At 42.1% G+C, this 16,220-nt stretch overlaps 1 protein-coding gene across 3 annotated transcripts in view; it reads right to left on the bottom strand.

Moving 5' to 3' along the window:
• Window positions 1-16,220, bottom strand: part of LONP2 (lon peptidase 2, peroxisomal) — a 201,978-nt gene that overhangs the window by 125,860 nt on the left and 59,898 nt on the right. For all 3 annotated transcript variants that reach the window (XM_033941471.1, XM_033941474.1, XM_033941473.1), the window contains exon 8: window positions 10,395-10,536. In XM_033941471.1, coding sequence (XP_033797362.1) covers window positions 10,395-10,536 — 142 coding nt within the window. The remainder of the gene's footprint in view (window positions 1-10,394; window positions 10,537-16,220) is intronic.

The raw sequence follows: 16,220 nt of genomic DNA, 5'->3' as shown, positions 1-16,220 counted from the left end.
TATGAAAGAGTCAAACGTTTCTTGAAGATACCACTTGAAGTTAGATGATTTCCTAGTGGATTGTCTTCTAGATGTGATCAGGGTCTCCTCAATCTACTGCAGAAGTTATAGAAATGCCACTAATGAGTTTTCAACATCAATTCCTTGAGGGCTAGTGAATAGATGTTTAGGAGGAAAATTATTCCCTGATGTTGATCCATTAGTCGCGAAGACTTGTGATAATTAAGATGCTATCCCCACACCCCTGTTGCTCTCTCTTTAACTGATTTGCATAAGGAAGCCTCAGGATAAGAATACAGCCCAAGAGAGAAAGAAAGTCTGGGCTGGCAACCCACTGAAAATAAGGTGATTTCAAAGTCCCAATAAACCCCAGCTTAACCAAAGAAGTCCACAGTGGATGTGGATGGGCAAAGAACAATTCTCCTTAGTTTACAATAGCAGCACATTTTGGACTTTAAGGAAAAGAACTCTCATTCCTCAGAAGAAACAGAAAGGAAGGAGTGAGAAAGCATATCCTTTTAAAGGCTAGGGAAGGAGAAGCAGAATTCCAGGACTCCAGTAGGTTGGGCTTCCTTACTCCGACCAGGTTACTGCTCCAATCAAGGCACAGAAAGAAAATTCCTACAATTTCCAGCGAGCCATATAATCCACTACTCTAGAAGCAGAGGGGGGGGAGGGGAGGGGATAAAGACAGATGTGAATTTATTCCCAAGAACAGGGAGTGGGAAGAAGACCTGGGTTGAAAGCAAGGTTCTGCTTAAGGATTTCGCACAAACTGGAATGGGAATGTGAGGAAACCTTGGTTCGGAAACATGCTTATGCTCAGTATACTCTGATGGAGCAAAGGGATTCTTTAGGGGCAACAATTGTGAAAGTGGATGTTTCTGTGTCACATGCTGCAGTCTACCTGAGCCTACTGTGATTCATTTATTCCTGGGTTGTTTTATTTTTTTGGGGGGGGAGTGGTGGTAAATTGGTATATTTGTGTGGGGTGATTGTAGCTGCTTTAATTGCCTCAATTTCCTGTTTAAGTTTACAGAGCTCCTCCTCTTTGATACTAGCAAGTTGAAGACTGTATGTGTTTCCCTTTCAAGAGCAGAACGGAGAAGCTTTACTGTTGAATGTGAAAAGATCTATTTATGGAATTCCACATTGCTGGAAGATGTTGTTATTTGAATGTAATGAATGGTCCCTGGACCAGAGCACAGCCAACAATTAATGTTGTCTACAATTATATTCTATGCTCCTGCAATTCAAGCACTTCAATTAGAAGATTACCTAAGTCCATATCCCAAATGCCTCCTTGCAGAGGGAGTAGGAACCTGCTCCTCCTATTTACATTAAACATTTCCACTTGGTTGTCTCTCTAGATTAAACCAGACAGAATAATGCCAAAGGATTTCAGCACAACAAATGTTTTTGCCCTTAACTTGAGCACCCTGAAGAGACATAACTTTTCCTTCCTTTTTCATGCTCCGTTGTGAAGGAAAAATATGAGCTTCCCAGATTACATCTAACATATTTGTTGTCATAACCGTCTAGTAATGAAGTATGTTGAAAAGGTAGGTCCTAGATTCTAACACCGATACATAACCTTCTAACAGTTGGTATAATGGTTGGGTTGCTTGGCTTCTTTACGACTAAGGACTACTGTATTTGACCTATGCAAAGATGCACGTAAAGAGTCTCATGCATTGTAGCTGTTGTGATAGATCCAGTGTTCAGATAGTCTTCCTAAAAGCTTCCTGATCATCTTGGGCAAAAGAGCCCATGGGAAAATGAAGCATTTTTTCCCCCTTTCAAAAGGTGTGTAGCTACCTCCAACAGGCATTTTAGTGCTGCTGAGAGGCCAAATGCTGAAACTTGGTATAATAGATGGAATTTCTAGTGAAATTTATGTTATTTTTTTGACTGATTGAATTATCCAAAATAGGAATGTAAGTATCCTTGAGATCTAGAGAACACAACCCTATTGTTTTTGCCCAGAAGGGGGGAAGAACAGTTGCCAGGAAATTTATGTTGAATTTTTCCCAAACTATGAAAGAAAATCTTACATTTTGAAATGAAATTTTACCGTTCTAAACTGAAACAACACAAATTTCAAGACACAATCGTTTTAACTCAGAAAGTCGCTTAGCACTGAGCAGCAGTGCCAAAGTGCGCTCCTGCTCAGTACTGCTCAGCAGCTGAAGCTGGAACTTGCGGCACGGCAATGACCGACTGGGTTAGCAGCGGGGCTGGAACGCGGAAAGCTCACTCCTGTCCGTTAAACCTCTGGATTTCAGCGGCAGAGGGACTTACGATGGACAGGGTAGGAAGGGGGGACAGGTTCAGAGCCTGGCGGCCCAGTGGAGGCCTAAAATGAGTCTGGGAGGCGCGACTGGGCGCTGGCCCGAATATAAACCGGGACCCCCATTTTGGGGCCAAAAAAAAGCCCGGTTTATATCTGAATATATATGGTAATTTTCTCAGAGGTGGGCTTACACAAGTCCCACGACCTGGTGGCTCTGAATGGGGAGACCACTACCATCCCCCTTGTAACACTCCACAGGAAAGCCCTTAAGTCCTAGTGGACCACCTGCAGAACACAGAAGAATCGTCATTATTGAGCCCTACTGCACAACCTGTTATACCAAGCCTGGATAGGAGTTACATTACATTACATTACATTAGGGATTTCTATTCCGCCATTACCTTGCGGTTCAAGGCGGATTACAAAAGGTTAATTTAAAAAAACAGAGTTACAATGATTAGCAAGAGAGGTAAGTTGTAGATCTTATAAACATTTAGCGGGTTGTTGAGGGTGAGGTGGTTTGTGAAAGAGTTAATAGGTGGTCATAGTGGAAGTTCTTTTGTTATTATTCGTGCAGTAATGGGTAGGTCAAATGTCAGTTTTAGAGTTATTAAACGGTCGTGATGTTATTGCTGCTTCAGGAATTTCTTGAAAAGTGTGGTTTTTAATTCTTTTCTGAACGTCTTATAGTCTGGGGTGGTCATCAAGAGGTTGGAGATCTTGTTGTCCAGCCTTGCGGCTTGGGTGGCTAGGAGGCCGTCGTGTAGTTTTGTTCTTTTTACTTCCTTGATTGGGGGGGGTATGAATGGGGAGTGCGTTTTTCTGTGTCTTGTAGTGGGTGCTTGGATGAGGCGATTGTTCAAGTATGATGGGCTGTCTCCGTGTAGGGTTTTAAATAGTATGCAGTAGAATTTGAATTGGATTCTTTCTTGGATTGGAAGCCAGTGTGAGTTGATGAAGGCTTCAGTGATGTGGTCATGTTTTTTCAATGAGTAGATGAGTCTCAATGCTGTATTTTGGATTGTTTGGAGTTGTTTGATCGTAGTTGCAGGGCAAGGAAGGAAGAGGATGTTGCAGTAGTCCAATATACCTAGTATTAGGGATTGTACTATAAGTTGGAATTGTGTTCTTTCAAAGAATTTTCGGACTTGTCTCAGATTTCTCATGACTGCGAATGATTTCTGAATTGTTTTATTTATTTGCGGTTGCATAGTGCAGCATCTGTCTATGGTCATGCCGAGTAGTTTTATGGTGGTTTGGATGGGGTATTTGATTGCGTTTATGTCTAAGTTGGTTGTGGTTTGGATCTTGTCATTTTCGAGAAGGAGTTCTTCTCTGTTTGCATATGCTAGTAGGAGGACAAAATCCACTCATTTGGACTAGGTCTGGCAGGATGAGAAAGAAAGTTTTTACACTATGTGCGCTAAAAAAAAAAAATCTATATTAGAAACAACAGTTAAATTACCAGAAAAACATATATCTGTTATTAATCTTTTCATACTTGTTGCACATCAAACAAACAAAAAATACTGTAGAGCTCACATGACCTCTTAACTCATTTAACAAATACATAAAAACAATCAGTTCAGGGTCAAAGTAATTATATAAATCAATCTAAAATGTGAAGTTCTACATGTTTGTGATTCTTTGCTTCCATATCCCCTAAAGTAGTCAAAAACTAATTCATTCCACATTCGCCCTTCATAGCAACAAAGGTAACCTTAAAACGCTTAGAAATGTAGTCAAGCCTCAAAAATGAAAAGCATGCATGGCTCTTTAAAAGCAGAAAACAAAAACATATAGAATGTCTCCAGCACCACAGGGCATACAAAACTGAAATCAGATATCTGAAGTGTTATAATTAACAAGCTTTACACAGGGAATACAGAACTAAGAGCTAGATTCACTAATCCCCGATTCCATGTTCGATCCGTGCCCGATTGCATGCAGGCCGACAAATTCACAAAAGGCCTGATCGTTGACATGCCCCCCATCCACCGCACGGATTGCTAGAGAGTTGGCAATAAGTTTCAGAGTTTAACTATTCGTTGAGTGAAAAAAATAGTTCCTCCTATTAGTTTTAGAGGTATTTTCCTGTAACTTCGAGTGTCCCCTGGTCTTTTGTTATTTTTTGAAAGAGAGGGTAAGGTTGGGCAGACTGGATGGACCGTTCAGATCTTTATCTGCCATCATTTATTATGTTACTATGTGGATGTCCAATCTCCTGGTCTTGGAAGGTCCTCTTGCAATTTTTCACAATCATCTTGTGATTTAACAACTTTGAATAACTTTGTATCCTAAGCAAATGTAATTATCTCACTAGTTATTCCCATCTCTAGATCACTAATAAATATGTTAAAAAGCAGTGGTACAAGCATAGACCCCCCCTGGGGAACCCTGCTATCTACCCTTCTTTATTGAGAATACTAGCCATTTAATCACAATTTGCTTTCTATCCTTTTACCAGTTTTTAATCCATACTAGAACCAAAGCAAAGGATTCATTGAGTCTCTTCACTATGGCCTTGTCGTCCCTGAGTGGCCCTTTTACTCCTCGGTCATCTAGTGGTCCAACCAATTTTTTCTACCGGCTTCTTGCTTCTAATATTGCTAAAAAAAAGTTTTAATCATAGGTTTTTGTATCTAACACAAAAAGTCTCTCTTTTCCTTCCTTATCAGTGCTTTGCATTTGATTTCCCATTCTTTATGCTGGTAGGGTCCTTGTCATAATGACCTTTCCTAAATTTTAAAATCAATTAAAATATAACTAACTATCAACTGGGGGAAAATTTTCTCAGATACAATCAGCAGGAATTGATTGAAGTCTAGCTTCATCTAAAGGCATAGAAACGTCAACCACCGGAATCTGTAACCAAGATCTTATTGAAATAGTTTAAACTAGAACTCATAGACAAGAAATTAAGAAAATAATGGCAGATAAAGACCATACTGCCTATCCAGTCTGTAGATCCTTGCCAACCAATAAGCTCTTAAAGTCTCTTCCTCTCCTTTGTCACCGCTGCATTTACTGGGAGGCCATTTCATGCATCCACAATACCCTTTCTATTAAAAAAAAAAATGTATTTGATTACTCCTGAATCAATTACTTTCACTTTCACCCTATACCCCTTATTTCAAAACTTCCTTTCAATTGAAAGGAGGCCCGCTTTCTATGTTTTTGTGGCATGTAAGTATTTAACTGTCTCTATTACATGTCTCCTTCTTTGCCTTTCAACCAAAGAATTTATATGAAGATTTTAAGTCTCATCAAAGAGTTCTTCCACAAAATCGCTTGCAGCATGCCATTATACTCAAAGGAAACTCTTTCTATCACTACCGCTTGTCACCTCAAGCAGATTCTTTATGGCCCATACCATAAGTGCTCTATTTATATGTCACCTATGTGGATCAATGGTAAAGGCTATGCTGAAATCTAAATAAATCTAGCGTTCGCCATCTATTCAACTTTCTGGTCACCCAGTCAAAGAAATTAATCTGATTTGTCTGACAAGACTTACCTCTAATAAAGCCATTCTGCCTCAGATCCTGCCTCAGATTCATTGGATTCCAGAAACTGCACTATCTTCTGTTAAAGCAGTGTTTTCATTATATTTACTCACTTATGGATGCTGAGCCCAATATTCCCAACATATGCACAACTAGTTAATAGACTGGTATCACCATATCATGCAATAATGACATCAGAACCAGTCAACCTATTTAATCTATTTAATCACCGGTGACTTTTTTTTCTTTGGATGTTCAGACGACTGCCAGGGTATATCACTCCTGCTTTCACAGCCCTTAACTTCATTGATCTGTTTTCATAATTTTCAGTAAATATTTCAAATCATCTCTTCTTTAACCTACTTATCAAAGTCTTATCTGATTTTTCAAGTCATCGGTGATTAAATAGACTAATTGGTTATGATGTTATTAGAGCCCAATATTCAGCAGAAGTTATGCATTGATTACCAGGTGGCCAACATATAAATTCCCTATTTCTACATTAACTCTACAGATAATATTGGACTGTTTAAATCACTGAACATCCTAATGTTATCCATAGACAGAAGGGCTGGGCTGGAGCAAGGCTGGCCAAGGGCATTAAGGCCCGGATTCTGTATAGGACACCCAGTCTCAGAAGCCGCCTATGCGGCTTTTGAGAATCGCACATGGGAATCCTATTTAGAATCGTGTCTGTCCGCCTAACCCCCCTGATTCTCTAACTGGCATCCATATCACAGGCGCCGGTTAGAAAATCGTATTGCCACTGAGCTGATCGCAGCAAGAGAATCTTGTTGCCACAATCAGCTCAGAAGCCGCAGCAGGGAACCCGTACCCCCCACTGTCGAATAACCCATTCCCTCCTACCGGAACCCCTGAAGACTCCTCACCCCCGAAAGTCTGCAGCAAGAGGAGTGCCAAATTTCTCCTGCTGCTACCACCCCGATACATCCCTGAGCAGGAGGGATGCCCCCTCCTGCTCCCTCCTCAAAGATTATCGGCAGGAGGGATGCCCAGTCCCTCCTGCAGGAACCCCCCTCCTAAGATCATCGGCAGGAAGGATGCCCAGTCCCTCCTGCAGGAACCATCTTCCCCCGAAGCATGCTCCCCCCCGACCCCACCAGTATCTATTTTCATTGGCTGGTCGGAGGGATGCTTATTCCCTCCAGCCGGCAGGCCTGCCTCCAAAGAATGGTGGGCCTTCCCCTTCCCGATGCATGAGTAACTAAGAGCCAATCTGCTAAGTGTAACAAGCAGGGGCCGTAGGACCCTCCCAAGAGGAAAGAGAAACCCTTAGTTCCCGTAGCACATCTTTTCTTAATCTTAGATACAGTAAAAAGGTCCCGAGAGGGACACTGGCAACATCTGAGGCAGAAATCAGGCGAATCACAACAAATCCACACAGAGAGGGTAGAACAGACTCCTGGGTATCCTAACAGAACCCAGATTAGTAACATAGTAGATGACGGCAGATAAAGACCCAAATGGTCCATCTAGTCTGCCCAACCTGATTTAATCTAAAACTTTGTTTGGTTTTTTTTCTTCTTCTTAGCTATTTCTGGGCAAGAATCCAAAGCACTGCCTAGTACTGTTTTTAGGTTCCAACTACTGAAGTCTCCGGCAAAGCTCACTCCATTCCATCTACACCTTCCCAACTACTGAAGCTCTCCCCAGCCCATCCTCCACCAAACGACCATATACAGACAGAGACCAAGTTTATGCATATTCATTGTGGATTTCCTAAAAACCTGACTGGCAAGGGGGTACTCCAGGATACACTCAGTCAGGTTTTTAGGATATCTACAATGAATATGCACAAGACAGATTTACAAGCAATGGAGGTAGTTCATGCAAATTTAGCACATGCATATTCATTGTAGGTATCCTGAAAACCTGACTGGCTAGATGTGTCCCAAAGACTGGGTTGAGAACCCTGAGAATAAAGCTCTGGAATTTGTTGCCAGAGGATGTGGTAAGAGCGGATAGCATAGCTGGTTTTAAGAAAGGTTTGGACAAGTTCCTGGAGGAAAAGTCCATAGTCTGTTACTGAGAAAGACATGGGGGAAGCCACTGCTTGCCCTTTATTGGTAGCATGGAATATTGCTACACCTTGAATTTTGGCCAGATACTAGTGACCTGGATTGGCCACCATGAGAACAGGCTACTGGGCTTGATGGACCATTGGTCTGACCCAGTAAGGTTATTATTATGTTCTTATGTGTATTATACCACCAAATGATCTGGGGTTATCAAGGTGGTTTACAAAAACAAAGTGTATAAAGCCAAGTAGGCCAAAGCACAGAGACAAGAGACGCGGCTTGAGAATTTAGACAGCGATACATGCATGGCAGCAGAAGTTGGTAAGCAATATCAACTTTGTAAAAAAAAAAGTACTTACTGGCATCGTATTGTTTGACCTAGCTTTACTTCATTTGTTGAATAAAGCTTAGCACATCTCTGTTTAAGGAAATAATCTAATCTGTCATTCTGTTGTGGATACACAGGAGTCCATACTTGAGCTGACGTGCCAAAGCAGTGCTATATTTCTAGGGGAGGACAGATGACCTTGCCCGCAGAACCAAGGACCCAAAGGCGGCATCCTCTCAAGCCGCCAAATCCACTCTGTAGAACTTTGTAAAAGTATGAAGAGTAGCCCAAGTAGCTGCTCTACAGATCTCATCAGGTGAAACAACCTGACATTCTGCCCAGGAGGTCACTCACTACACTTCCCCCCTCTGTATTCGTGGTGATAGGTGAGTAACAAGTCAGTGATTACAGAAAAACCGCGAATAACTTTTTGTATGTTATCCGCTGTTTTCTGATACAAAACCCTGGAGAATATGATAAAACCGCAAATAACCGACCTGTTCCAGTGAAGAAAGTTCAGCGATTTCCTCTGTACAATGCTGGGAGTAGTGATTTTCTCTGTGCAATGCTGCTCCCAGCAGTTTTCTCTGATGTAATTTTGGGGGCGGAGCCTGCAAACGAAAAACCGCAAATAACCGAAACCACGATTGGTGAAACCGCGAATGCGGAGGGGGAAGTGTACACTTCACATGGAATGTGCTGCAAGAGAAAAAGAAGGCCGTTTCACAGAAGAAATGTAGGAAGATGAAATCGCCATGCAGATCCATCTGGCAATGGAAGCTTTGGAAGCTGGCCTGCCCCATCTCAAGTGACTGGTCAGCACAAAAAGATGATCAGAATGCCTGGAGCCATTAGTCTTCTCCAGGCAGATGAGCAGCCACTGACCCTCAAGTCTTGCATTGAAGAATACTGGTGTAGAAGGACTGAGGTTGAGATAGACACTAAAGAATGATACAGGATGATTTCCGGTAGTTATCCATGGGGAAAGGGACGGATTCTGTCCCCATGTCATTCTCTAATTGGATGAATTTATTTTTTGCTCCTTCAAAAAATAACAAAGACCAGGGGACACTCGAAGTTACAGGAAAATACCTTTAAAACTAATAGGAGGAACTATTTTTTTCACTCAACGAATAGTTAAACTCTGGAACTCATTGCCAATGGACATGGTAAAGTTAACATAGCTGGGTTTAAAAAAAAGATTCAGACAAATTCGTAGAAGAACAGTCCATAGTATACTACTGAGACATGGGGGAAGCCACTGCTTGCCCTGGGATTAGTAGCATGGAATGTTGCTACTATATGGTTTTTTGCCAGGTACTACTGATCTGGATTGGCCACTGTAGAAACAGGATTCTGGGCTAGATGGACCATTGGTCTGACCCAGTATGGCTATTCTTATGTTCATATGACTTAGATAAAGAATGACTTCATATAAACTGTCAAGCTTTCATGGCTGGTGGCTAGGATACAAACTTACTCCCGGATTCTATATGTTGTGTGATCCCAAGATGTATGCGCAATTTAATTGGCTAATATGCCATTAACAAGCAACAATTGGATGCTAGCCACCGATATTGGTATTAATTGGAGTTGGGATTTGCATGTGTGTCTGGTTATGTACTGCTCTGTAACATGGGTGCCCAAATCCCACAGCACAACTCAAAAGGGGCATAGATTGGGAGGGGGGGCGTGGATGTGTCAGGGGCATTTTGAAAAAGTTGAATGTGTTATTACAGAATAATAAGTCAGCACACCCAACTTGGGCGCCAGCCTGGAGCCCAAGGTTAGGATGTTATAATTGGCACTAATCGCTAAAGGGCAACCTTTTCTGGCGCCCATTTTGGGGCACTAGTTATAGAATTCGGTGCTTACAATGCACACAGGAATATCTGTGCCAAATGCATGAGCCGATTGGTCTTTTCTGCTTTATATGTGTTACTACTGTATATACTGTAAGTGCTAAATGAAAATATTATTTCAGTGGAAATCTAGAAAAAGTACTAAACAAGTGCAGGTTTCATTTCAGATCCTAGACAACACATAAACTATTATTCAAAAGTACAAATGATACTGAAAAATAGTTCATTTCTTTTTAACACATATAAAAATTAGGTACCACCTCTGGAAAACAAGGAGAAATTCACACCCTGTTCTTTTTAACATGCTATCATTTTTTGGAGAAAGAGAGACAAAGAAGGATAACCAAGAATTGTGCCATTTCTTACCTCCAACAGGGCAGATGCAGGATCCCCTTGCAGGCTCTTTCCTAATTTGTCAACCTCATCTAATAGGAAAACTGGGTTATTGACTCCAACAGTCCTCAAGCCATTGATTATTCGGCCAGGCATGCTGCCAACGTAAGTGCGCCTGTAGAGGAGGGAAAAGATTCAGAAACATGGAGATCAAGAGCTTTCATGAAGGCTGAAATAAATACCGAATGTCTATACCTAAATATACAAAGTATGACTTAAGGTAAGATTATTTGGTCCTCTGAAACAAAATAATAAAAAATATATATATTATAATCATGATATTTCAAAAGAGAGATGTGATGGACACGGTTGTAATTTTCCCAAGTCAAAGTAATAGGATTTTCAGATCAATGAAGACCTAGATTTGTCAACTGCTTCAAAAGCATTTTTTTTTTGACAGTTTATACAGAAGTAATTTAGAGAGGAGCTGTGATAGGGTGTCAGCTATTTTTAATTAGTTTACATTGTTCATTAACAGGAATACCATTTTCTTCTTGATCCTAATCCACTGGGCTTCAACTGGAATCAGAGCTGGGATTTGACATGATAAATTTTGACTCACAGCTACCCAGGGATATAATTCCCATATTTTATATATAGCTTACCAAAAGAGTGCCATGCACAAGTTTAGGGCTCCTTTTATCACGGTGCACTAGCGGGGTTAGGACGTCGAACATTTCAGCACGCGCTAACCCCTGCGGCAAGCCAAAAAACTAACACCTCCTCAATGGAGGCGTTAGCGACTAGCGAGGCAGGCGGTTTAACATGTGGTATTCTGCGCGTTAAACCCCTAGCGCACCTTGATAAAAGGAGCCCTTAGTTTTCTTCCCGAATCCCGCATGAGCTCTAAGTATGGCTATTAGATATCGCTACTACATGAAGACTATGGACAGTCTCTTCAAGGACTATAAACACTGCCTCCACAACATTCACAACTCAGCTGACCTGAGGACGATCTTCCCTAGGATGAGCTGTGGCAGACTCTGAAGAACTGCAAAAAGGCTGAGCAACTTCCTCTATCAAAAATCTTTAAAGCATTTGAATTACACTCCATACTTTACACAGCAGTAAAGGCAGCCATAAAGCAAGGTCTCACAAGACTGGTTCCAAGTAGAGAATGACAAGGGAAAAATTCTGTCTCCGTCACCGCCCCTTCCCTGGACCACCATCCTCTGCACCGCCCCGTCCCCACTATCCCTTTCACCGCACCGTCCCCGTCTCTGCCGTCCCCTTCACCACCCCGTCACCGCCCCTCTGCCTCTTTCACCGTCCCGGCCCCGTTCCCGTCTTCAGCATCTTCTCCTCTCCATCCCCCCACCCCCAGCACCCTTCACGCGGTCCAGCAGCTCCCTCCCGCCGGCCAGCCGTGCATTTCCCTCCTTTTCCCTTACCTTTTCTTCTTAAAATGGCAATTTCTATAAGGCTACGAGCTGTATTACAGCCGGAGCCTTGAAGTCGCGTCGGGTTGCCTGCTAGAAGTCTCCTCCGATTCAACCGGAAACAGGAAGTTGCGTCAGAGGAGACTTTTATCAGCAGGCAACGCAACGCGACTTCAAGGCTCCGGCTGTAATACAGCTCATAGCCTTATAGAAATCGCCATTTTAAGAAGAAAAGGTATGGGAAAAGGAGGGAGGGAGATACATGGACGGCCGGCGGGAGAGAGTGGGCTGCCGGTTCGAACGCTCGGTCACCGCGCGTTCAAGATTGTTCACCGCCCTGTGCTACCATTCACCGTTCCACGGGGCGGTGAATGGCCTTGTCCCCGAACTTGCGGTGACCATTTTTTTTTGTCACCATTTTGGCGGGTTACCCATGGCTAAACGCGGCTAGCCATGGGTAACCGCCACCGTGTCATTCTCTATTCCAAGCACAGAGACCAAACAAACAGGATGTTCCCAGGAGAGGAGATTAAAACAGACGCTGTGGAAACCAGTTAAAGGACTGGCTGCTACTATTACTACTACTATTATCATTTATTAAACTTGATCTGCCGCCTTAGTTGCAACACACTTCAAAGCGGTGTACAGTAAAAACCAATTTATAAAATAGAAATAGAACACCATTAATAAATAGGATAGAACTTCTCATTGATACCAAAGAACATAAAATATTTAATAATAATAATAATTTATTTTCTTATATACCGCCCTACCAACAGTTCTAGGCGGTTCACAACAGAAAAAAAACGAAACATTTAAGCAAAAAAATACAATTTCATAAAAACAATACTTCATACAGCAGTCAGATACAGTTTTTTACATTACCACTGATCCCAATTGAATCCAAGCAGTTTAACAGTTGATCATGATCATGATCCACAAAATACTGCAAAAATATGTGTTCTCACCTTTACTTTGCTGTTTTTCTAATCTAATCTAATCTAATCTACAATTTGTGAGTCGCTCTATGCATAATTAGGTTCAAGGCAACAATTTCAAATGATAGGCAAAAGATAGAAGAATTAAAGAGTAAGGACACAGTGAGTAGGAGAAGAGGGATAGTCTTTTACAGGGAATAGAGTGGACATTAGGGACCAAATTCTGCAACATTTGGGCGTCATTTGGACATCCTCGTTAGGCGCACTTTGCAGAATCGCGCTTAAGAACACTAAGCACTAGGATGCCCATCTGCCAATTATTACTTGTTAAGACCCTTAAATCGCTCATTAACCACTTAGTTTGGACACCTAACTCCCGCTTAACTTTAGTCGGAACTTAAGCACCGTTAGGCACCTTTTATAGAATCAGGCCCTAGAAGTACAGTTTACACTGATATGGTGGTGTTTGAGTTAGTGCAGCTACTGATTGTCAATGGAGTATATTGTCTCAAAGAGAAGAGTCTTTAGTTTCTTTCGAAAACTTAGATAACAGGGTTCCGTTTTGATGGTTAGCCGGAGGTTGTTCCCGGTCTTTGCGCCAATGTAGGTGATAATTGTGTTAGATATTCGCTTGAACTTAATTCCTTTTGGAGACGGGAGGATCAAAAGTGTTTTCCTACTTTCTTACTCTCTTTATATCTTTCTTATTTTTTTTTTTTTTTGGGGGGGGGGGTGATACTAAATAAAGCTCTCTCAAAAAGGAAGGTTTTTAGAAGCACTTGAAATTTAGCGTATGAAGATTTTAGGTGTAAGTTTAAGGGTAATGAATTCCATAACAATGGAACAATAGCGCTACTAGACATATGCAGCACAGTACACATTCTATGCAGTAACATAGTAACATAGTAGATGACGGCAGATAAAGACCCGAATGGTCCATCCAGTCTGCCCAACCTGATTCAATTTATATATTTTTTTTTATTTTTCTTCTTAGCTATTTCTGGGCAAGAATCCAAAGCTTTACCCGGTACTGTGCTTGGGTTCCAACTGCCAAAATCTCTGTTAAGACTTACTCCAGCCCATCTACACCCTCCCAGCCATTGAAGCCCTCCCCTGCCCATCCTCCATCAAACGGCCATACACAGACACAGACCGTGCAAGTCTGCAGGTACTTCCTCTGTCTCTAGGGGGCTCACAATCTAAGTTTTGTACCTGGGGCTATGAGGGTTATGTGACTTGTCCAAGGTCACAAGGAGCAGCGGTAGGAATTGATCTCAAACCACTGTATTACTATTACTACTACTATTAATTATCTCCAGAGTGCTACCGGATGCACGCAGCATGAACTCATTTCATTACATACAACAAACATAAAACACACGCCATCTTGGGTTTTGGTGGACATGTGTTCATTGTATCAGGTATTTACTGACAAGATTTCAAATGAATATGAATCTTTCCTCACACCACTTCATGTGAACTGCCATGCACAATATATTAAACTCCACAAGAGCCATTAAGAAAAATTCAGCACACCACACTCTAGTATCACTAAGTGCCTTTCTATTAATAGCCCCAGCGATCAAACCATGCTGCTCTTTGCCAACGGCTTTTGAAATCTTAAAAATGTGGAACACTGCCAAGCCTGCCTTCTGATTTCTAATCTTAAACATGTGTCTCGTGACTGTACATGAAAATTGTGGCCTGCCACGCTCACTAAGCCTGAAGGACTCTGTACGATTTTCCTTGCTTGCCTTGCTTTAACTATTTTCCCCCTGAATTTTCTTAAACAGAAGTAACTTCAAGTCAGCAAACCTGACCATAGAACTGAATTCCCATCCTTCATATGGCAGTACATATGGGCAGTATTTGCTACCCAGTCTTGTTTCTGCAGCACAAATTCTTTTCACACTTTTAAGCAAACTGATATTTGGAAAGCCAAATGTTTAACAAGCAACTGGCCTACTGGCCAATAGTATGTGATAGACAAAACTCATATCATCTGTGTCTGCACTACATTAATTCACGAGACTATACATAAGACAGTTGCATCCAGCATAAGTGAAAGAGCATGGTAAACATCCACCTGGAAACTACTGCCACTGAAGAGTGGAGGAAAAAACACAGCCATAATCAAAGTATATTATAAACATGTAGAAAAGTCAAGGTAGATAAAGTTTATATCTCCAGTCTGCCTATCCTTGCCATTTACTCTCCCTTCCCCTCCCTTAGAGATCATATGTACTTCTCCCACATTCTCTTGAATTTAGATACAGTTTTCATCTCCACCACCTCCACCGGGAGTCTATCCATGAAGTATTTCCTCCTAGTAACTGAGGCTAGAATCTAAATTGCCTAGTGATTTACTAAATTTATTTTCTTTGCCTATTTACAAATCGATCTACTCAGTACCGATTTTACTTTATTCCATACCTTCTCTGGTTCAGGTTACAAATTACTATTTGAATGCTCGCACTTCTTTTATAAAAATTGGACTCTGTGAATAAAAATGTGCTATCCCAGGGACTGTCAACAATATCTTGTTCAGCAGTTTAGATGCATGACCCTGTAGGAAAAAGGTCAGGTGAGACCTAAACTATATAACTTAGGGCAAAGCTGGATACGCTTCGGTTTGCGGAGAGTTGGCCCTCATCTGCTTTGCGGTCTAAGGAGGAGGTACCCTTTTGAGCTTCTCTTGGAGGAGGGAATGGTTCTAGCATACTATTTCCTCTGCCCATGAAGAGGTGCTGTGTGTAATGGACTGTAATCCCAAAGTGTGTGCATAGCTGGGGAATGTGTATATAGCTGTCTCAGGATGGGGGGGGGGGGGCGAGATTGGTGTGACTCGGCACTCCTACATACAAGATGCATTCTATCTTTCAGCCAATAGTGGCTGATCTTTCATTGGTAGCACTCTTGCATTCTGGCCTCCATCAGACACCCATATTCTTCCCCCTTCCACCCCCTGTTCTGACCAGGATACTCACCACTACAGAAACTCCTACCTACTACTTCTACTTACAAAGCTATTAGACATGTAGCACTGTATGCAAATATGTAAGATAGTCCCTATTTGATAGAGCTTACATCTATTCAAGACAGACAAAATAGGGATTAGGAATTTATTATGAGAACTAGTTTTATAGCCCTTTACATTAACGGGTGCTAGAATATATGTCTGTCTGTCTTTCTCTTTCTTTCTTTTGTCTCTCTCTTTCCTCGGCTGTCCACCACCACCCCTTGCCTGCTCCCCCTGTCTAGCAGCAGCCCTTCTCCCTTCGTTTTACCTCCCCCCTGTCCAGCAGCACCTCTTCCCTGCTCCCCCTGTCCAGCAGTAGGCCTCCCTTCCTGTTACACCCCCCTGCCCAGCAGCACCCCTTACCTACTCCCCCTGTCCAGCATCCGACTTCGCCACAGCTCAACTGCCTGAACGCGCCGATAGCTGCCTCAAAACGCCACGGCCTGCACGTGCTGACAGTCGC

The sequence above is a fragment of the Geotrypetes seraphini genome, chromosome 4 (assembly GCF_902459505.1).
Source record: "Geotrypetes seraphini chromosome 4, aGeoSer1.1, whole genome shotgun sequence".
NCBI classification, from domain to species: Eukaryota; Metazoa; Chordata; class Amphibia; order Gymnophiona; family Dermophiidae; genus Geotrypetes; species Geotrypetes seraphini.
Note: the sequence above shows the minus strand (reverse complement) of the source record. Positions and strands in the feature narration are given on the sequence as shown.